Raw genomic sequence first — 21,470 nt, 5'->3', positions numbered from 1 at the left:
TGGTGGACAAAGACAACGAGTCGTCAAATAGCTTTTAGCAATCGAGGTTTCATTTATTTTCTCTCATCTCCCCCTTTTTCTCTCCTACACCAGTCCTTTCTTTCCGGGTTTTCTCCCGCCGCCTGCACACGTCACACGCCACGTAGCTGCCTCAGGCTATGCCTGTAACACTAGCCCCGCTCTGGATGATGATAAAACCCTTAACGTCACTCCAGGACAATACTACACTACTTTCATTACTTCTCATTCACACGGCAACATACCCCAGCACAATGTATCATGCATAAGACCCAAACATTTGTTTTTTAAAGAACAGTGCAAAAACACTACAAATTTGCTGGAGCTCTTTTGCTTAATAACATAGCGATAACAAACTGGAACTCTTACATATATACATATATACACATATATATATATATATATATATATATATATATATATATATATATACATATATATACATATACATATATATATATATACATATATATATATACATATATATATACATATATATATATATATATACATATATATACATATATATATATACATATACATATATATATATATATATATATATATATACCAGAAATGTGGTATCTAAAACAACTTGTACACGTCTATGTCGGTTTATTTACGTTGAGAGTGTTGTTCGCTGTTGAATAGTAGCACTCAGATGCTTGTTCTAAGTGTGATTGTTTTCTTTCTCTCATTCATTAGATACTATCCATGTGTGTACATTTTATGCACATCTGCACCTTGTAGCTGATTAAAATGTTGAGTGCAACTGAAGACTGTGGGCTCCCTTACCGGAGCCCCTGTAGTGGTCAAAAAATCCAAATGACCAGCATCAGAGGTTGAATCCTCATCAAAATTCCTTTCGAGATTTTTTTTTTGTTCTAATGATTATTTTTTGCTGTGTTTAAAACATTCCTTGTTTGTGTTTGTTCCAGTTGGTCTGCTGCAGCTAATGCAACCTCACAGTATGTTTTTTTTCGGCGCCTTACTGGCCTATATTTGCTGGAGGGGTTTGCACAGAGCCACATGAGGAGGTCAGTTGCTTTCTCACTAAACTTAAACATGATGATGAGTGGATGATCAGTTTCTTTTGAAGTCGTGTTCCATGCCCGTTGCAGTATTCATTCATAGTTGGTTACTGCTGCAGACGTTCATCGTGAAAGTCGAGTTTGTGATGTTTTAACTCAACTGATTGTGATCTGTAACTATACAGCAAAGCCACTGGCGGCCATTAAAATGCACTGGGTAAATTGGGGGTGGAATTGTGAACTCTCAGAGATGATTTTAAAAACCGTGATAAACCTTCAAAATGTTTTCTAGGAAAAACAGGAATTGGATGCCCCAAAAATCCCATTCATGTAATTGACTCTCTTTGCAAGACAACCAAACGTGTAGCCGGAGCTGGTCTTAATGTTGATAAATCCGTACTGTATTTACAACACGAATCTCAAAAGTAGTTACGGTCGTGGTAACAGTAAACACAAGTGACATCCAGTGGCCCTAGCACGAAATGAAGATGGTTGACTGAACAATAGCAAATGCTGTATACATCTCATGAGAGAGTAAAGAAATTAGTTGATGTGTATGGAAAAAGCACATCAAATTTGGAAGACTACTATGGATGGATATTTATTCATAAGCAGTACTTGCTGTATCGAAGCATTTTAAAAACCTTGAAAGCCTGCCTCACAAAGCCTCATTCGGCGTCTTTGCGTTACTAGAGTAACAGCTTTAATGTTTTGATGGCGTGATGTCGCTTTGTTGATGCTTGTAAATGTTACTGTCCAAAGTGAGTATTGCACCGGACGGAGCTGGCTTTACAGGAGGATTGTGAATATCTGAAGAAAAGGAAAAATCGCAATTCAATCTTTTCTTAAAATGGGTCAGGGCACTTTAAGAGGTACTGTGAATCTGTTTTTACAAATATATATTTGATACTGATAAATGCGTTTGACTGACATAAAAACATTAACTTGACACGCTCGAATTGACATTGTGGTTACGCCACAGGTTGGAGCGAGCAAGAGTATTCTTTTATGTGCAATGGAGTAACTCGGAAAATTGAAATAGAAAATTAGGCCAAGCGTGTTTATCAATGTCTCTCTTCTTCTCTTCTCTTGGACCAACGGCGGCCGCTGACACAGGTTATCCAAACATATCCAAACTAGAGAGGGGCGTAGTGAATAGGTGTATCAACCTTTAATGTTGGGAGTACGTTTAAGTGTAAAGAACAGAATACATACAAAATACTTCTTTCACCTTCTTTCAATCACATTTGCTACCCACATGCACCGGCTTGCTGCGGGCCGGATCTAATAATAAAGCAACATCATCCCAGGGGCGGTGGAAAACCTTCTCCGGCCCGCGGGCCTTGACTTTGACATAGGTGCTTTACATGCTCAGGGATTGTGTCCTGTCTGAGAAGAGCAAATCTTGAGCTGAGCTGAGCTGAGCTGAGTGACAACCCAAAGTCAAAAAAAAAGTTAACTTTATACATTTCAAAATAATCGTCTTCCAGATAAAAGAAAAAAAAAAAAAGTCCTGGCAGGGATCCGTGTGGCCTTATAAGAGGAGAGATGAATGAATCTTGTCTTGCCTCAGTCATTGTTCAGTTTTAACAGTGTGTAGAAGGTTTAGATTTTTCAATGTTCATGCGTTTAAAAAAAAAAAACACTGTTAATTTCACCAATATGCAAACAAATGTCTTGTATCACATCAACATACATTTTTAAAAATATAATCCTAGGTCTAGTAATTACTAATTATATTACATATTCCTGACTGGAGGTTGCCGTGTTTCACTGCATGTCATCTTTCTGCTACGTGTACCCGAAGGAGACAAACTGGGCAAACCTAGTTCCTACACATCATGTAGAGATAGAAATATGTTTGTAAAAAGTGTGACAAAACATGTTATTGGTTTTATAGAACAAGAGTTTTACAGAACATAACAGACCTAAAACATCAAAAGTCAAATTCGCCGTCAAGTGCACGACAACACGTTCTGTACTTGGAAAAGCAAGAGTGGTAGCTGATGCTTCTGTGTCAAAAATGTCATGTGAGATTATTTGGACATCCAGTGTTTAGTATAGCTAAAGTTTGTATTTGTCATTTATTTCATTTGTAGACTGGAACACCAACCAGGCCGTGGCTCCTGCTCCTGCCCCTGTACCAAGGTGCGCGAGCGATGCAGAGGTCCGGCAGATTCCTGACCAGCATGAAGCCGCAAGCACCGGAGACGGCGATGACCTGACACTCAAACAGCTGCTTTTACGGCGTGGCTTGGTTTTGCTTGTCATGCTTGTCATTTTAGTGATTGGAGGCGTTACCAGTCACTTCCTTGTTGACACGACTCCACCGAACTCAACTGTACCTTTGGAGCACTTTCAGACAACCACCGCTCAGACAACCACCGCTCAGACAACCACCGCTCAGACAACCATCGCTCGGATTGATCTACTACAGTGGAAAGGTTCACACCACAGGCAAATGCGACCCAGATCGCATTTTTTTGCCCATATGCGACCTGAATCTGATTTTTTGGGATCTGACATTTATGGCAACCGTCGTAATTCAGCCACGGCGCAGATCGATTCATTTTTTACACACGGTTAAGGCGTGACGTCATTGTTAGTAAAGCCTCGCCTCAATGTTGACATGCCTTTTTTTTTTTAAACAGCCAACACGTGAGTACGACGCTCAAGTTGGCTGGTCCTTTCATTCCTCTTCCTCTCCGCTTCTGCAGCTCATAGTTTTCTACGAGGCAATCTGTTAAATGTTTGAATGCATGTATTATTTTTACACCATAGTTTACCCCCTTATTGCAGATTGTGACTGCATCATTTTGAGCCTGAAAATACCGCCAACATTGAGCAATATCTATAAAAGACCAACGTACGTATCCATATTGCGGTTTATGGATCTTGTCGCCAGAGGCAGAATAGAATGCACTCCTTCGCTGCACCCAACCCGACACAGGCACTGTTGATTCCGTCTCGCGTAGGTTGTCATCTAATCAACAACGGAACCATGAGCTGACATACAGCCACGGCCATCATTGCATATCCTACCGGCAACATTGTTCTGCCCATTGTGAAAAAAAGGGGAATTATCCCAAACATTTGCAAAATTATATTTTCAAGAAAGTTATTGATCCATCAGCAGCAGCATTCCCCACATTCAGTCAAGGAAATGAAGTAAACACTGTAGTAACTATCATCCTACTTATTTTTCTTCCTACTTACCACCGACAATGTGTTTGCCCTCTCTCCCTAGACTCCTGGTGCAAAATCTGGAATTTGGTCTACTTGCTAGTCAATTTGATGCCGGTCTTCTGCCTGGGCGTTCTGGTGCTGGTTTGCTTCACTCCGCTCCTGGTTCGGCACAGCCATGCCAAAGAAAAAACGCAGCAGCAACAACAACTACAGAGGGTTGAGTCGCGCAACTGCAGCAAGCTGACGACAGACATTTGCAATGAACCGAAACCGCGCACGGAGGTGGTATAGAAGCGACGCGGAGCAGGAAAAGCAGGAATTGGGGGACCAGGCAGGAGCACAAAGCTTTGAGGAGTAGAACTTCAAAAACTGCCAAACAGTTAAGAGGATGCTGAGGAACCAGTCAAGATGAATTAAATGGACAATAAAAAGAGAAAGCCAAACTTTGACTGACAAGTTGTCTACATTGCTTACACGCACACACTCCTATAATGTCTATTGATCCGAACTGCCTGTTCCTTCAAGAATTTTTGGGGTTAAAGATAAAAAACAGAATCAAAAAAGTTCAATGCATTTATAGTGTTCAATTAATCATATGCTAATTTTCTGTAATGTCCACTGATAGTGTCGTGGTACACAGGCCTGAGTTGTGCGCGGGCAGCGTGGGATCGATTCCCGCTCAGTGACAGCGTCTATGTGTGCCTTGCGACTGGCTGGCGACCAGTTCGGGGTGTAGTCTGCCTTCGCCCATTGACGGCTGGGATAGGCTCCGGCAACTCCCCGCGACCCTATATAGGATAAGCGGTTCGGAAGATGACATGACATGACATGACATAATTTTCTGTATTCGTGGGCTGGCTTTCTCTCTATCCCAGCAATAGTGGTGGTACGCTGTACTACAGATGACAGATTTAGCAAAGCAGATGCCCATCTAAAGGACTCTGAGCACGGCAGCAATCTTATGATGCACAGCTGTAGTACCGTCATTTCTCAAGAATAACATACACTTGAATATTACGCAAGTCACTGATAGTGTAGTGGTACACAGGCCTGAGTTGTGTGCGGGCAGCGTGGGATCGATTCCCGCTCAGGGACGGACGGTGTCTGTGTGTGCCCTGCGACTGGCTGGCGACCAGTTCGGGGTGTAGTCTGCCTTTGCCCGTCGATGGCTGGGATAGGCTCCGGCACCTCCCCGCGACCCCGTATAGGATAAGCGCTTTGGAAGATGACACATGAATATTACACGTGCCCGCCAAAATCTGTGTTTTTCTCTGTACTACTGCATTGTAGTGTACGGTGCCCAGATTCGACCCACAAAGCCTAATCCTCAAGCCGCCACAGACGCCGGGAGGGCGCCACCACAAGGAAGGACTTCAAATTCACATCTGTCTGCTTCAAGTAAATAAAAGGAAGCTGTCGTCTTTCCAACTCAGCATTATTTATTGATGGATGGAGGTTGTGATGTCACTTTTCAGCAACAGGCGCTGCCGAATGCTCTCCCATGCAGTCCCGTGTTCGCAGTGCGCCAAATGTCACACAAGATCAACGTGTTTGAGCTGGGCCCAAATCTTTTTTTTTTTTTGCCTCATCATGCTGGCCATGCAGACTGCGGCTAAAATCATCAGCAGCAACACGTCGTGTGAAGAACCTTGGCGTCATTTTTGACTCTGAGCTCAGTTTTATTCCTCATATTAAAAATGTAACCAAGATTGGTTTTTATCACCTTAAGAATATCGCCAGAGTCCGCCCGTTTCTCTCTCAGGCTAACACGGAAGTGCTGATGCATGCTTTTATTTCCTGTGGTTTAGATTACTGTAATGCCCTGCTCTCTGGCCTCCCGAAAAAGAGCATTTCACCACTGCACCTACTGCAGAATTCAGCCGCTCGGGTGCTGACGAGAACCAGAGGGCGGGAGCACATTACGCCAGTTTTGAAATTGCTGCATTGGCTCCCTGTGTGTTTCAGGATCGATTTTAAAGTACTTTTATTAGTTTATAAATGTGTTAATGGTCTTGGGCCATCTTATTGATCTGATTTGCTTTTATCATACCAGCCCTCGCGGATCCTGAGGTCCTCTGGCGCCGGCCTTTTATTTATTCCAAGGGTGAGGACCAAAATGCATGGCGAGGCTGCATTCAGCCGTTTTGGTCCTCACCTTTGGAATAGCCTGCCAGAGGACGTCAGGTCTGCAGAGACTGTTGATATTTTGAAGAGGAAGCTCAAGACACACCTTTTTAGTTTGGCTTTCAACAACTTTTAAATAATGTATCTTTTCTTTTGATTGAAGATAATTCTATGTTTTGCTTTGAATGTTTTAAAGCACTTTGAGTTGCATTTTTATGTATGAAAAGTGCTATATAAATAAAATGTGATTGATTGATTGATTGATTGACATCATTCCGTCCCGTAAATGTCCACCTGTTCTTCCAATCAGCTGCGTGAGCCACTCGTGCCTTCATTGTCCAGGTGTTCCTCGTTGTCTCGTCACTTTTGCTTCCTTTGCGTCTTTGTGCGATGGCTGCCTCTCTTGCTGTCCGTGTCATGTTCCCGCCTGTGAGGAAACTCCCACTTTTGCTTTGCTGCTTTGTCTATCCTTTGTTGTTGTTGATTTCGTGTTGTATGAGCCTGTGCCTTGTTTGCTTGCTTTTTGTCTTTTCATATTAAAATCCTGTTTTTGAACGCAATCCGGCTTTGCCTGCCTCCCTGCCTTTGGGTCCTTGCGTGCACCCCTTGACATTGATTCGATTCGGTTGTTGCAAACTGGTTCAAGAGTAACATATTTCTGCTCAGCCCAAAAATCAAGCGTGAGCAAGTGCTTTTCCCCCTTGTGGGGCTTTTGAACAAATCGAAACTATTGTTACGGACAAATATCTGGACGCTTCTGTCCAAATATGGTCTTAGAAATGAAAGGGAAATTTCTGTTCATTTTTTTTTGTCTGAAGTCGAAAACATTGCGGCCGCAACGATCGTCGTCTTTTGTAGTGAAGCTCAACTTTCCAGGGAACAAGTGCGCCCTCTGCTGGTTGTGTCGCACAGGCCGAGCCGCCCTGTCGACTGTCACCTCTCAAGCGCTGGAGACAATTGAGAGGCATCGATTTGCTTTGAAATGGAAACGATACGGATTTATGTACAATTGCCCTCAAGGTAATTTCAGATCAATCCAAATTGTATTGATAACGCATCTGATCTCAGCTGCAACGCACTTGATTTTGGAGTCAGCTAATTGTCCCTCAAGCGCCTCCAGTTTTAAAATTCGCCCTAAACGCATTTTTATTCTTTGACTTTCTACTCATCATGACTTGGCGTTGCTTCAGTGCTTTGTGGTGTTTACTGTTTTTGTTATTAATTTGTCTTTATTATTGTTTGACTAATATTTACTCTACGTAATGGTTGTCTTAAAGTGCTTTATACATAAAGATGAGTTGAGTTGATCCTGACAAATGATTGTGAAAATGGTCTCAAGGGTCTGGGTTTATTGCTTCTCGCGTCAGAATTTCGACCCCCTTTTCATTTTTAGTCAGACTGATTTTGTCTTTGATTTGAAATGCACGTGAGGCAGAATGTAGGATTGGTGAACGTTGCATTGGCCAACTCGTGTCCGCAGCTGGTAATCTGGTCATTGTTAGCCAGAAAGTGGCAAGTCCAGGTCCACTAAGTAAAAACCCTCATATTATTATTATGACACGTATCCTTAGCGGTGCATGAACCCTTATGTACCACTGTTGGGGTACATGTTATTATACTTCACACTATGAAAAATATTCCAAAAAAAGAACAAAATGAGCGAATTTGTGGTTGCAGAACTGCAAATACGCAGGGACTGGCTGTCGTTTGAAGTTGTAATTTCACCAATCACTGCTAAGTGGCAGAAATGTCTTGGTTACGCGTATACACTGGCCATGGGTCAACTGCCCTATACAGTATTGAGAAGGCCTAATATTTTTTTTGCAGCAGATATGAAATGATGTGAAGGACAAGCATTGTACACTAATATCAACATTTTGAATGAGTTATATTTTAGTTTAGCTTTTTTTTTCTATGAGAAAAAGTACAAAATGAGTCCTTGCGCTTAATGTGGGTTTCTTGTTCAGAGGTTTTGTGGCGTTCTTGATTTTCTACACCAGAGAGTCCTTTGTACTCGGAGGGGGCGTCGAAGATGTATTTATGTGTTATCATATGTATGTATGTATGTTATGTATATTATTGCTGTTTGCTTCAACCCTTTTGTTTTAGTTTTGGGATAATAGATCTTTTATACATGGATTAAAAATGTATTATCAAAAATGGCACATATTCAGAACACGTATGTTGCACGTTTACACATATTTTGTCCGTATTTAAAAAATCTTTTCTTGTCCTGCATCTGCTTAGGAAGTGTGTGGTCCTATCCTATGTAACCCCCCTCCCAGTAGTACTGATGAAAAATTGTGGCCCCCTTCGCTATTTACATTTCCCCGTCCCTGACTTCGATCTATCCACGTTTTGCTGGAAGGTACTTTGAAGGTAGTTATGTTTTTAAAATTTGCTTTCAAAGATTGCTATCCATTGTTCTTCATTGATCAAACATCTGTGACGTGTTTTGAGTGCCGCAAGGGTCAATTTTCAACCCATTTGGTAGTCGCGCATTCGTCCTTTTCGTCCTCTTTTCTTTTCCGTAGTCCTCAGTCCGGAAGTGCCCTGTCGCGTTGCATGCTGGGAAAACACGTGCCCCCTCCAGCAGGTTTTGCCGTCGGAAACACTTGAAGGTAAGACTCTCAAATGTCATACGATACAAGTCGTGTTGTGCTCGACGATTTAGTGGGTCGATTTCCAGTGTCGCTTTTGTATGTTTACGCTGCCGGCCACCGCCATTTTGTGTCCAACAACATCAACATCAACAACAACAACAACAACAACACTCAAGTTTCCCACCATTTCAATGGCGAAATGGGAAACATCAACATGGTCATTTTGGAGCACGTCAAAGCAAACCCCTTCGGCTTTCTCTTTGTTTAAGAATGTTTCTGTTGTCTTATTTGCAGCTGTAGTAGGCCTATGAATACCCTGTAACGAAACCCGAAACAATCTGACAAGTGCGCGCACGTGAAACAAGTCGCCCTTCGCTCGCATGCATCGTGCCTTTCGGCTTCGAAAAGGTTGGCGAGGCATCACGAACCTCTCGGGTGCTATTGCTTCATTGTTGTTTGCTTTTCTTTCGTCGTACGTTTCCACGCCTTGATTCCGAAGCAGGACATTGAAATTGACAGTGCAGAACATTTCACAATGGTTTATATCGCAATGACATGAACTCAATTTATGGATTTGCATGCTTTTGTATGAATTTGATCAGTCAGATGCAAACTTAAATGCGCATCGCCACGCAAGAGTTGGGCTTTGTCAGGGACAATTAAGATTGATTTGCTAAGGACACACTGAGTTTGCTTATTTTGTTGCACGATAGAATTACTTATTTCATTAGAGAGTAAAAATGTCATTTCTTTAGGTGCATGTCTGTAAGAATAATCATGTATATCATGATTCATGTGTCAGATTTTTCACGATTAGGCTTATTAGCTTGTGGGTTCAGTTTTAGCTTTTTCCATATCCAGGCCCAACTTGCTTGGTGTGCTTTGCTTCCTCATATGTATGATAAAGGCACACACAAAATTCAGAGTGTTCCAGCTGCTTTCGCTCCCCTTTCCATAAGAGCTGGAACACCTTTGTAATCAGTGACTCCTAAGAAAATAAAAAGGAGGAGGCGCAGGAGCCGGGCAGAGGGTTTTAGGAACTGTAATGGTACAATTCCCTGCGCTCTCCTTGCAAGAAAAAAGACAATATTGTGTCGAGTGTCTTCTCTCCTCATTGTGTGCGTTGTTCACTAATGTCTCACTTGGTGTGAACCTGACGATGTCAAATATGGCAATCATATCGGCACACTATAGTCAATATCGCATGTTTTTCCAATATCGTGCAGCCATAATATGTAGCAACATGGAAGCTGCAAAAGGGGAAAAAAGATTTAAAAACAGAAAAAAGTCACCCCAAAAATCGTAAATGGGTAAATTGCCCATCCCTAAATATAACTGAAATCAAGTAATACTACAAGCAGACTATTGACAGAAGTAGTCTGATGACTTTGTTGACAGGTGGCTGCCATGTCGTCGTCCAAGAAGTGCGCAAAGGAGGAAGATGGGCCGCCAGCGGACGAGCGTTTCGGGCGCGTCAAGCGGGACCCTCGATTTTGGGAAATGCCCGACCGCCAGCGAAAGATCACCATCGACGAACGCTTCACGTCCATGTTCCACGACGAGCGCTTCAACGTCAAATGCGCGGTGGACAAGCGGGGACGGCCCGTCCAACACTCCGCCGCCGAGGACCTCCGACGCTTCTACCAGATCTCCGAGGATCAAAATGATCAAGACCACAAAGACGAGGGCGAGGAGCGAGCCAGGATCGGTGAGGAAGACTCTACGGATCAATTAACCATACCGGACATTTGGCTAATGCCCGTTTGATCAAGAGCCAAGCAAGCGGCTGAACTGAACTTGGAGAAATAGATGAAGTAGAGATCAAGATCGTCATAGGCAAAGATAACAAACAAAATAGCACAACCCGAATTTGAAAAGAAAAAAAGCATTTTTCTAAACCAAAAAAAAAATACAAACGCTGGTTTTTTTGGGGGGGAGGGGGGGGTTGGGCAGCCTAAATCTAACTACATCTTGTGTTCATGAAAGTAAAACTAGTTCTAGGGAAAATGTCATTTGTGTCAATTAATATCATACCGGAGCTCCGTTTTCACGCAGTTCTCGCCAGACTTTGTGAAAAGTGGACTCCAATCACCCAAGCGCTTGATTACAGCGTGAAACGATTCCGTGACAATCTTGTGTTAGTTTAGCAATTCGTGTGGCTTCTCCGTCTTTCCTCGTCATCCCCTTGGTGAGAACGATACCCGTCAGAAGTGTAGCTTCTTCTTTAGAGGTGATGATGTTTGATGACTTCAAAGCCACTCTGCAACGTGCTTCACCGCACGAGCTAACCAGACGAAGCTCATTGCTAGCTAGCTGGTGCGGCAAAACGATCTCCGAGCTCGCCTTGACCGCCGACCACCCGCCGGTAGGTGACGTGAGTATGTCCGGCCCGATGAAGCTGTTTGCGGACGGTCTCCGTGGTTCAGTTATGGGGAAAAAATAACTTGGAAAATGTGTGATTGTCAGTTTTGCTATTCACTTTATTTTGATGAGGCGCAAAATGCTCATTTTGACTCGCAAACTGCGATGTGAAACCGCTTAGTTCAAGCCCTGATATTTATCGTCGCTCTCCTGTGAAAAACACTTTTTCCAATTTTGTAGTTTTTAAAAATGTTCACATTAACGCAGAAACTCCATTCAGGTAAAAATAAAAATATTGAAAAAAAATGGACAAAAGTGTTTTTCACTGGACAGCGACGATATGTATAAACGCAGTCCCCGGACAATTAATCGGTGAGCAAAGTAGTGGTCGATGAATCGTTGTCCTCCAGACTACATTACAGGCACTCAAAATATGTAGAGAAACACCAAATTCCATCATTAATACTAAAAAATACATTTAACGTTTTTTTGGACCCATGTTGTTGCAAATGATTTATGTCTGCTCAGGTGATGAAGATGAAGATGGGGAGGAGGAGGAGGAAGAAGAAGAAGAAGGAGAAGAAGATGAAAAGGAAGCCGGCTCGTCGGGCTCGGATTCGGGCTCGGATTCGGGAGACGACAGCGGTCCGGACCTGGCTCGCGGCAAAGGCAACGTGGAGACCAGCTCGGACGAGGACGGCCGTGATGAGGAGGAGGAGGAGGAAGAGGAGGAGGAGGAGGAGGGGATCCAGCACGACTGGGGCGAACTCTGCAAGGACGCCGCGCGCGGCGAGCAGGTCAGCCCGGCTCGTGTCGGCCAGTGTCTGTCGACTCGCGTCGACCCGTGCGGGCCGGAGTCTGACCCGTCGGCCCGCACTTGCAGGTTTGGCGCCGGCTGGCCGTCTGCAACGTGGACTGGGACCGCCTGAAGGCCAAAGACCTGCTGGCCATGCTCAGCTCCTTCAAGCCCGAAGGGGGCGCCGTGCTGTCCGTCAAGGTAAGCAGCAAAGCAAGTCATAGACCGTGGACCTCACCGTTGCACTTTCTCCACTTAGCGGCCATTTTCTTGGCCCGTTATTTTTCGCTTTGTGTCGGCGGCCAAAATTGGACTCGCGAGCGAGTGAGCTTTTCAGGTACGCCGCCGCATGAGCAAAGTGAGCGGAGAAAAAAATGTGTGTGTCACGCACTTTTCAAAACAAAACAGCATCTAAAAAAAATGCAAAATAACGGCTCTCAAACCTTTTACTCCTAGTACCACCTGAAAAGTGACAGAGGTTTTTCTTCGGGTTGCAGACTTAAAGAGAAGTCAACGCAAACGTTTTTTTTTTCAAGACTATGTTCTATGCAAGCCCACGAGTTGAAACAGGGCATTCTGATCAATATTGCGCTTGTGGGATAAAAGCTAATGCACTCGTTTTTACCCATCTCTGGGAGCGGCCATTTTGTCTTCTGTTGACTAAAAATGACATCACAACTGCTCACAACCAACCAACTAATCACGGCTCGGCTTGGGTTTGATTTGGGGGGAAAAAAAAAAAAAAGGCATTTGTACTGGTCACTTTGAGGCAAAATAGTCGCTGGATGCGAATTCACCTGCGCTATGAATTGACGTAGCATTTGCCATTTGGCTGCAGATTTACCCGTCGGAGTTTGGCAAGGAGAGGCTGAGAATGGAGGAGTCCCAGGGACCAGCGGAGCTCAGGGCGCCGCCCGACGATTCCGAGGAGGACGCCGGCGCCGAAGACGCCAGGTGACCTCGTAAACAAGGCCGTCGCAACAGCCGGCGTGGCCTTCTCTTGTCTCTCTTCTCGTTTGGGATCTTCGCCGGTTGCCGCCGATGCGCACTTGTCGAGCCAAAAGCTGAATCGCTGTTGACTCGGGAGCCATTCGCTCGCTACGTTTAGCCGCGTACGAGCGTAATCCCGCGTCCTAAATTCATCGGCCGGACCCAAGGTGGGCCGAACGCCGCCGTTGAGGCTCGCAAGCTGCAAAAATCAGCCGAGCGGCACGTTGCTCTTCCGCAACGCGGCGCTTCTGTCACCTGCTTCAAATCCGTGCCGATGATGTTCGGAGAAAGAAAGGCGAAACACCCAAACACCCGTTTCCCTCCCTCCCAAAAAGTCAAAGGTGAATTTATATTTGAAGCAAAGTTGTTATCGGGAAACCAGCAAAAGAAGTCACGCTAAAATTGCAAATACATTTTGTTCACAAAATAAAAACAAAAAATGGGACGTTTATCAAAGGAGCTGAAATGAGAGTGACTATTTCCTTGCTTTTAGTTTTGGCAATTTATGTCATGCGGGAGGGAGCTTTCGGCATACTTTTGAAATGCGTGTTCGGGTTCATTTGAAATGTTTTTATTTTGCTCTTTCCGCACTTGCGGACATCGAAAGGGAGGCCTGCCAACAGACTGTTGGTTGAGATTTTCAGATGAATTTACTACGCGATTCTTAGTGACCCTTTTTTTTTTTGGGATATATCTTTCCCTTGACAAATACTCTACATAAAAAAACCAACCTCAAACCAATACTGAAACAAATGAAAACTAAAACCAAGCCCTTGGGACCAAATCGAAAGGAGCAAAAATGCTCTCAAAAGCGCTTCAAGCCGATCAGAATTTGAAAAGCAAAAGTCCGAAGGCGCCGGAGCGCAAAGATTTTGGCTTTGGGCCCGCGTGACGTGTGGCGACGGCGTTGTGTGGCCAGGTCGTACCGAGAGAAGAAGCGCCGCTACCAGTTCAAGCGCCTCAAGTACTTCTACGCCGTGGCCGAGTGCGACTCGGCCGCCACCGCCGCCAAAATCTACCAGGAGTGTGACGGCCTGGAGTACGAGAGCAGCTGCTCCGTTCTGGACCTGAGGTACGGCGCGCTCCGATGGCCGCCCGGCGGCGCCTTTGTGTGCGATCGTGTGACGTGACGTGACGTGACGTGAGGCGCGCGCCGCCGTGCGCAGGTTCGTCCCCGACGACATGACGTTCGAGGAGCCCCCGAGAGACGCGGCGACCGACGTCAACTTGGCGACCTACGCGCCCAAGCTTTTCACTTCGGCAGCCAGCGCAACCTCAAAGGTAGTCAGTCGGTCATGTGACCGGGAGGCGGAGTCTGCACTGTGACATCACAGGAAGCCTTCCGCGAGCGAGCGTCTTTTTGCGGCGCCTTCAGGTGGAGCTGACCTGGGACGAGACGGACCCGGAGCGCGTGAGCGCCCTCAGCAGGAGGTTGAACAAAAGCGAGCTTCTGGACATGGACTTCAAGGCCTACCTGGCCTCGTCGTCGTCGTCCAGCGAAGGGGAGGAGGAGGAGGAGGAGGAGGAGGAGGAGCAGGAGCAGGAGCAGGAGCAGCAGCAGCAGCAGGAGCAGCAAGATGAGCAAGATGAGCGGGAAGCCAAGACTGCCGCGACGAGGGCGAGCAGGAGCCAGGAGCAGCTGGAGAAGTACCGGCAGCTGCTGCGAGGCCTCCGCCGCAAGGAGAGCGAGGAGGAGCCGCAGATGGACATGGAGGTCACGTGGGTGCCCGGTAGGATGACAAGGCAGCGCCACGCGCAAGACGCACGCCGGCGCAAAAGTCACCTTTGGCCGATTGCCCTGGAGCGATTCTTGCAGTCGGGGGAGGGCCGCGGATGCGCGAGCTCCTCCCCTCCGGCTCCCTCCCGCCGCTTGCCGAACCCGCCCGCCTCCGCATGCCCCTGCTTTGAAAAGCACGAGCGTAATCCCAATTTGAAACCCAAGTCCAGGTCAAAATCTGACTTTGGAACCCTAACCCTTGCTCGAAAGCCTGACCTGAGTCCAAAAGCCTTGCCCTACTTTCAGAGTCGGGGAAAATAAAGAAAGCCCTACTTGCAAAGAGTATCGCTACTTTGAAAGCCTAATCCGACTTGAAAAGCCCGACTCCACTTTCAAAGTTTCTTTTGAAACCCTAAGCCTAGTTCAAGCCCCTACTTTGAAACCCTAACCCTAGTTTGAAACCTTATTTTGCAACACTAACCCTAATTTCAGACCCTACTTAGCCGTAGCTTCAAACCCTGACTCTTTTTGAAATCCTAGGGCAACCCTAACTTGACGTGGTTGACGTGGCGGTGTGCAAGGGGTCACGGCCCGGTTACTGACCCAAAAGCAAACAAAGAAAAAACCCCAAAACAAAAACAACGTTTCCTGGGTAACACCTTGAAACGTTCCAACTGAGGGCCAAGCTTGAGGTGTCCGGTGCCTGGAAACCATTTGGTGACCTCCTAAGCGCAAAATCGCCAGTGCTTTTTGTTGAGCTTTTGTGTTTGGGAGCGACGCAAAGTCGCAAGTGAAAATGAGATTTGCGCCTCCAGGCCTGAAGGAGGCGACAGAGCAGCTGGTGAAGAAGAGGCTGGAGCAGGAGCAGAAGCGGCTCACGCCCTGGGAGGAATTCCTGCAGAAGAAGCGAGACAAGAAGAAGACCAAGAAGAGTCGTCGCAACAAAGAGCACCGGCGGCAGCTTGAGGTTAGCCCCTCGCTGTTAGCATTGCTAGCCGCGAGCCGCCAAACACGCTCGCCCGCGCTCTTCCGCAGGACGGCCGGCTGAGCGACGAGCCGCTTCCCGAACACGTGGACCTCGACGAGCCTTTCTTCCGGCAGGAGCTGGCGTCCGCGGGTGAGGCTTAGCTAGCGCGCGGCCGGCTAACGCGTTCGGCCTCGCCGTCAACTTGTCACAACTTCCTGCCGATGCTCCCCAGGCGGCCGCACCAAAGACGAGAAGAAGAAGAAGAAGAAGAAAAACCAGGAAGATGAAGATGAGCGCGCCGCAGACCAGCAACGCGAGGTCTCACACACACACACACACACACACACACACACACACTTGTGCTTTTCTTGTGCGTGCGAAACTCGTCATGCTCAAATGTGAAAGTTAATCCCTAAGCCTAGTTTGAACCCTACTTCCACACCCTAACTCTATTTTGAAACCCTACTTCCACACCCTAACCTTAATTTGAAACCCAAACCCTAGTGTTAGACCCTACTTCCAAAAACCCTCACCCTAGTTTGAAACCCTACTTCCAAACCCGAACATTAGTTTGAAACCCTACTATCAAATGCTAACCCTAGTTTAAAAGCCTACTTTCAAACCCTAAACCTAGTTTGAAACCCTACTTCCTAACCCTAGTTTCAAACCCTACTTCCTAACCCGAGTTTCAAACCCTAACCCTTTTTTGAAACCCTACTTCAAAACCCAAACACTAGTTTGAACCCTTATTTGGAAACACTCACCCTACTTTCAAACCCTACTTTCAAACCCTAACCCTTTTTTGAAACCCTACTTCAAAACCCTAACACTAGTTTGAACCCTTATTTGGAAACCCTCACCCTACTTTCAAACCCTAACCCTTTTTTGAAACCCTACTTCAAAACCCTAACACTAGTTTGAACCCTTATTTGGAAACCCTCACCCTACTTTCAAACCCTACTTCCCAACCCTAGTTTGAAACCCTACTCACAAACCCTCACCCTAGTTTGAAACCCTACGTCCTAACCCTAATTTGAAACCCTACTTCCCAACCCTAGTTTGAAACCCTACTTTCAAACCCTAGTTTGAAACCCTTCTTCCTAACCCTAGTTTAAAACCCTACTTTCAAACCCTAACCCTAGTTTGAAACCCTACTTCCTAACCCTAGTTTGAAACCCTACTTTCAAACCCTAGTTTGAAACCCTACTTCAAAACCCTACCACTAGTTTGAACCCTTATTTGGAAACCCTCACCCTAGTTTGAAACCCTACTTCGATAGCGTCACTCTAGTTTGAAACCATACTTCCTAACCCTTGTATGAAACCCTACTTCCTAACCCTAATTTGAAACCCGACTTTCAAACCCTAGTTTGAAACCCTACTTCCTAACCCTAGTTTGAAACCCTACTTCCTAACCCTAGTTTGAAACCCTACTTTCAAACCCTAGCTCTTGTTTGAAACCCCACTTCAAAATCCTAGCACTAGTTTGAACCCTTATTTGGAAACCCTCACCCTAGTTTGAAACCCTACTTCCTAACCCTAGTTTGAAACCCTACTTCCTAAATCTAGTTTGAAAGCATACTTTCAAACCCTAAGCCTTGTTTGAAACCCTACTTCCAAACCCTAACCCTAGTTTGAAACCATACTTACTAACCCTAGTTTTAAACCTTATTCCGAAACCCTAACACTATTTTAAAACCCAACACCCAAACCCTAGTTTGAAACCCTACTTCCAAACCCTAACCATAATTTTAAACCCTACTTCCAAACCCTAACCCTAGTTTGAAACCCTACTTTCAACCCTTAGCCCTAGTTTGAAACCCTACTTCCGAGCCCTAGTTTGAAACCCTACTTCCTAGCCCTAGTTTGAAACCCTACTTACAAATCCTCACCCTAGTTTGAAACCCTACTTCCCAACCCTAGTTTGAAACCCTACTTCCCAACCCTAGTTTGAAACCCTACTTCCCAACCCTAGTTTAAAACCCTACTTCAAAACCCTAGTTTGAAACCCTACTTCCAAACCCTAACCATAATTTTAAACCCTACTTCCAAACCCTAACCCTAGTTTGAAACCCTACTTTCAACCCTTAGCCCTAGTTTGAAACCCTACTTCCGAGCCCTAGTTTGAAACCCTACTTCCTAGCCCTAGTTTGAAACCCTACTTACAAATCCTCACCCTAGTTTGAAACCCTACTTCCCAACCCTAGTTTGAAACCCTACTTCCCAACCCTAGTTTGAAACCCTACTTCCCAACCCTAGTTTAAAACCCTACTTCAAAACCCTAGTTTGAAACCCTACTGCCTAACCCTAGTTTGAAACCCTACTTCCAAACCCTAACCATAATTTTAAACCCTACTTCCAAACCCTAACCCTAGTTTGAAACCCTACTTTCAACCCTTAGCCCTAGTTTGAAACCCTACTTCCGAGCCCTAGTTTGAAACCCTACTTCCTAGCCCTAGTTTGAAACCCTACTTACAAATCCTCACCCTAGTTTGAAACCCTACTTCCCAACCCTAGTTTGAAACCCTACTTCCCAACCCTAGTTTGAAACCCTACTTCCCAACCCTAGTTTGAAACCCTACTTCAAAACCCTAGTTTGAAACCCTACTGCCTAACCCTAGTTTGAAACCCTACTTTCAAACCCTAGCTCTTGTTTGAAACCCCACTTCAAAATCCTAGCACTAGTTTGAACCCTTATTTGGAAACCCTCACCCTAGTTTGAAACCCTACTTCCTAACCCTAGTTTGAAACCCTACTTACAAACCCTCACCCTAGTTTGAAACCCTACTTCCCAACCCTGGTTTGAAACCCTTCTTCCTAACCCTAGTTGAAAACCCTAAACCGAGTTTGAAACTCTCCTTTCAAACCCTAACCCTTGTTTGAATCCCTACTTCAAAACCCTAACACTAGTTTGAAACCCTACTTCCTAACCCTGATTTGAAACCCGACTTTCAAATGCCAACCCTAGTTTGAAAGCCTACTTTCAAACCCTAAACCTAGTTGAAACCCTACTTCAAAACCCTAGCATTAGTTTGAAACCCTACTTTCAAACGCTAACCCTACTTTTAACCCTATCCCTAGTTTGAAACCTTACTTTGAAATTGATCACCTTTAAATTATGAAACTCGAAAATGATCACATACAACTGTGAAGGTCATCACGTAGCACGAAACTGCTCACGTTGAAACGTTAGCTGGAACTTTTAGTTTTTTCTCGGCGTAGCAGCAATGCGCTTCTGACCAGCCCCGATTTTTTTTGTTTTGTGTGCACGTTCAGGCCGAGATGTCGCTGCTGATGGACGAGGACGAGAGGCGCAAACATTTCAACTACGATAAGTTGGTGGAGCAGCAGAACCTGAGCAGGAAGAAGAAGAAAAAGATGACGAGGAACGGACAGGTGCCCCCCGAGGACGACTTCCAGGTCAGAGTTCAGCCGGCCGCCGCGGTCGCCGCCTTGCGCACGCGCGTCGCAATGACGGCGCTCTTCGGCTTTCAGGTGGACGTTTCGGACCCTCGCTTCCAGGCCGTGTTCACGTCCCACCTGTTCAATCTGGACCCGTCGCACCCAAGCTACAAGCGCACGCGAGCCACGCAGAGCATCCTGGATGAGAAGCGGCGGCGGCGAGAGGAAGAGCGCCGGCGCGCCGACCGAGACGGCGACGACGCTGACGACGACGCCGGCGAGGCACCCAAGGAAGAAGCCGCGCCCGCCGCGTCGAGGGACGCCGGCTTATCTGTGCTGGTCAAGTCCATTAAGAGCAAGACGCGTGACTTTCAAGCACGCAAGAAATCCAAAGTACTTTAAAGGTCCGAGTACGCTTCCTGGATGGACACCGACGGCCCGACTTGGACTTGTTTTGATGAAACCGCTTCAGGACCTCTGTGAGCCACGACTTCATGTCAAGGACAAAGGGCGTTGCTGACCTTGACTTCAAATCGTAGAGCTCAACTAGTGAAAGTCAAATGTCTTCTAGTGCCACTAGGGGGAGCTCACAAAACGCCACAACTTTGCTTTCGAGTCAAACGTCAGCGTTGGACAGCTTTTATTTCTTTAATTGAGTACATCATTCAGCTCATGAAATCGATCACATCGTCTGTCATTCAACGTGCTCTTGAAACAATAAAATAAAATTACGACCAAAAGAACGTTTTCAACTTGTGCCAGATTTGATGTCGGAGACCTGTGGCCGCGGCCTCGTGCGCGCCGCGCCTTTCTCACTGGCCGGGATACTCGAAGACGGCGGCCGCGCCCATCCCCGTGCCCACGCACATGGACACCACGCCGTAGGCCCTTGGCACGCGCACGGAGACAGAAAAACACACATGCATTTAAATGCATACACACAAATGGACACGATCACAAAAACAACACATGCAAGAAAATGTCTCACGCACACTTGAACCCAAATACACTAACGCCTAATCTGCTTACAACCATAATTTGGAAATCCACTTCACACCCCAAACCCTAGTTTGAAACCCTACTTTGAAACCTTAACCCTAGTTTGAAACCTTACTTTCAAACCTTAAACCCTAGTTTTAAACCTTATTTCAACACCCCAATACTAGTTTTTAAAAATGACTTGGAAACTAACCTTAATTTGAAACCCTACTTCCTAACCCTAATTTGAAACACTACTTCCAAACCCTAGTTTGAAACCCTACTTCCAAACCCTCACCCTAATTTGAAACCCTGCTTCCAAACCCAAACCCTAATTTTAAACCCTACTTCCAAATCCTACTTCCAAACCCTAACCCTAGTTTGAAACCCTACTTCCAAACCCTGACACTAGTTTTAAACCCTACTTTGAAACCCTAACCCTCGTTTGAAACTCTACTTTCAAACCCTAACCCTAGTTTGAAACTACTTTCAAACCCTAACCCTGGTTTGAAACCCTACTTCCGAACCCTAACCCTAGTTTGAAACCCTTCTTCCAAACCCTAACCCTAGTTTGAAACCCTTCTTCCTAACCCTAACCCTAGTTTGAAACCCTACTTTCAAACCCTAACACTAGTTTGAAACCTTACTTTCAAACCCTAAGCCTAGTTTGAAACCCTACTTCCAAACCCTAACCCTAGTTTGAAACCATACTTACTAACCCCAACTCTAGTTGTAAACCCCACTTTGAAACCCTAACACTAGTTTTAAACCCTACTTTGAAACCCTAACCCTCGTTTGAAACTCTACTTTCAAACCCTAACCCTAGTTTGAAACTACTTCCAAACCCTAACCCTAGTTTGAAACCCTACTTCCAAACCCTAACCCTAGTTTGAAACCCTACTTCCAAACCCTAACCCTAATTTGAAACCCTACTTCCAAACCCTAACCCTAGTTTGAAACCCTACTTCCAAACCCTAACCCTAGTTTGAAACCCTACTTCCAAACCCTAACCCTAGTTTGAAACCCGACTTCCAAACCCTAACCCTAGTTTGAACCCCGACTTCCAAACCCTAACACTAGTTTGAAACCCTACTTCCAAACCCTAACCCTAGTTTGAAACCCTTCTTCCAAACCCTAACCCTAGTTTGAAACTACTTTCAAACCCTAACCCTAGTTTGAAACCATACTTCCAAACCCTAACCCTAGTTTGAAACCCTACTTCCAAACCCTAACCCTTGTTTGAAACCCGACTTCCAAACCCTAACCCTAGTTTGAACCCCAACTTCCAAACCCTAACA

The 21,470-nt window shown here is 45.5% G+C and overlaps 2 protein-coding genes and 1 long non-coding RNA gene across 3 annotated transcripts in view; 2 read left to right on the top strand and 1 right to left on the bottom strand.

The window, feature by feature from the left end:
• The first annotated feature begins 1,744 nt into the window (after positions 1-1,744).
• LOC147146639 (uncharacterized) lies at positions 1,745-6,263 on the top strand. Its single transcript, XR_015087320.1, has 4 exons — positions 1,745-1,921; positions 3,149-3,493; positions 4,297-5,633; positions 5,711-6,263. It is a non-coding gene; the product is annotated as an uncharacterized LOC147146639 (long non-coding RNA).
• Positions 6,264-8,868: 2,605 nt separating this feature from the next.
• On the top strand, positions 8,869-19,937 carry esf1 (ESF1 nucleolar pre-rRNA processing protein). Its single transcript, XM_086032975.1, has 13 exons — positions 8,869-8,980; positions 10,361-10,670; positions 11,852-12,120; positions 12,207-12,320; positions 12,958-13,073; positions 14,029-14,181; positions 14,276-14,390; positions 14,485-14,839; positions 15,642-15,793; positions 15,862-15,943; positions 16,026-16,111; positions 19,069-19,212; positions 19,288-19,937. Exons 2-13 carry the CDS (start codon positions 10,370-10,372, stop codon positions 19,594-19,596), a joined length of 2,196 nt encoding a protein of 731 aa, XP_085889101.1. The 5' UTR covers positions 8,869-8,980; positions 10,361-10,369; the 3' UTR covers positions 19,597-19,937.
• The window catches only part of acaa1 (acetyl-CoA acyltransferase 1), a 23,472-nt gene continuing 21,819 nt past the window's right edge, over positions 19,818-21,470 (bottom strand). Inside the window, exon 12 of the mRNA XM_086032978.1 lies at positions 19,818-20,082. Within this exon, the coding sequence (XP_085889104.1) occupies positions 20,007-20,082 (76 nt within the window). The 3' untranslated portion in view covers positions 19,818-20,006. The remainder of the gene's footprint in view (positions 20,083-21,470) is intronic.

This window comes from Filicampus tigris, chromosome 6 (assembly GCF_054856515.1).
Source record: "Filicampus tigris isolate MCC_2025a chromosome 6, RoL_Ftig_1.0, whole genome shotgun sequence".
Lineage (NCBI taxonomy): Eukaryota > Metazoa > Chordata > Actinopteri > Syngnathiformes > Syngnathidae > Filicampus > Filicampus tigris.
Note: the sequence above shows the minus strand (reverse complement) of the source record. Positions and strands in the feature narration are given on the sequence as shown.

Coding starts and splice junctions, on each gene's coding strand:
- esf1 (XM_086032975.1), top strand. CDS start 10,370: ATGTCGTCGTCCAAGAAGTGCGCAAAGGAGGAAGATGGGCCGCCAGCG. Junction 12,321..12,957: donor GCGCCGTGCTGTCCGTCAAG/GTAAGCAGCAAA, acceptor ATTTGGCTGCAG/ATTTACCCGTCGGAGTTTGG. Junction 15,944..16,025: donor GCAGGAGCTGGCGTCCGCGG/GTGAGGCTTAGC, acceptor GATGCTCCCCAG/GCGGCCGCACCAAAGACGAG.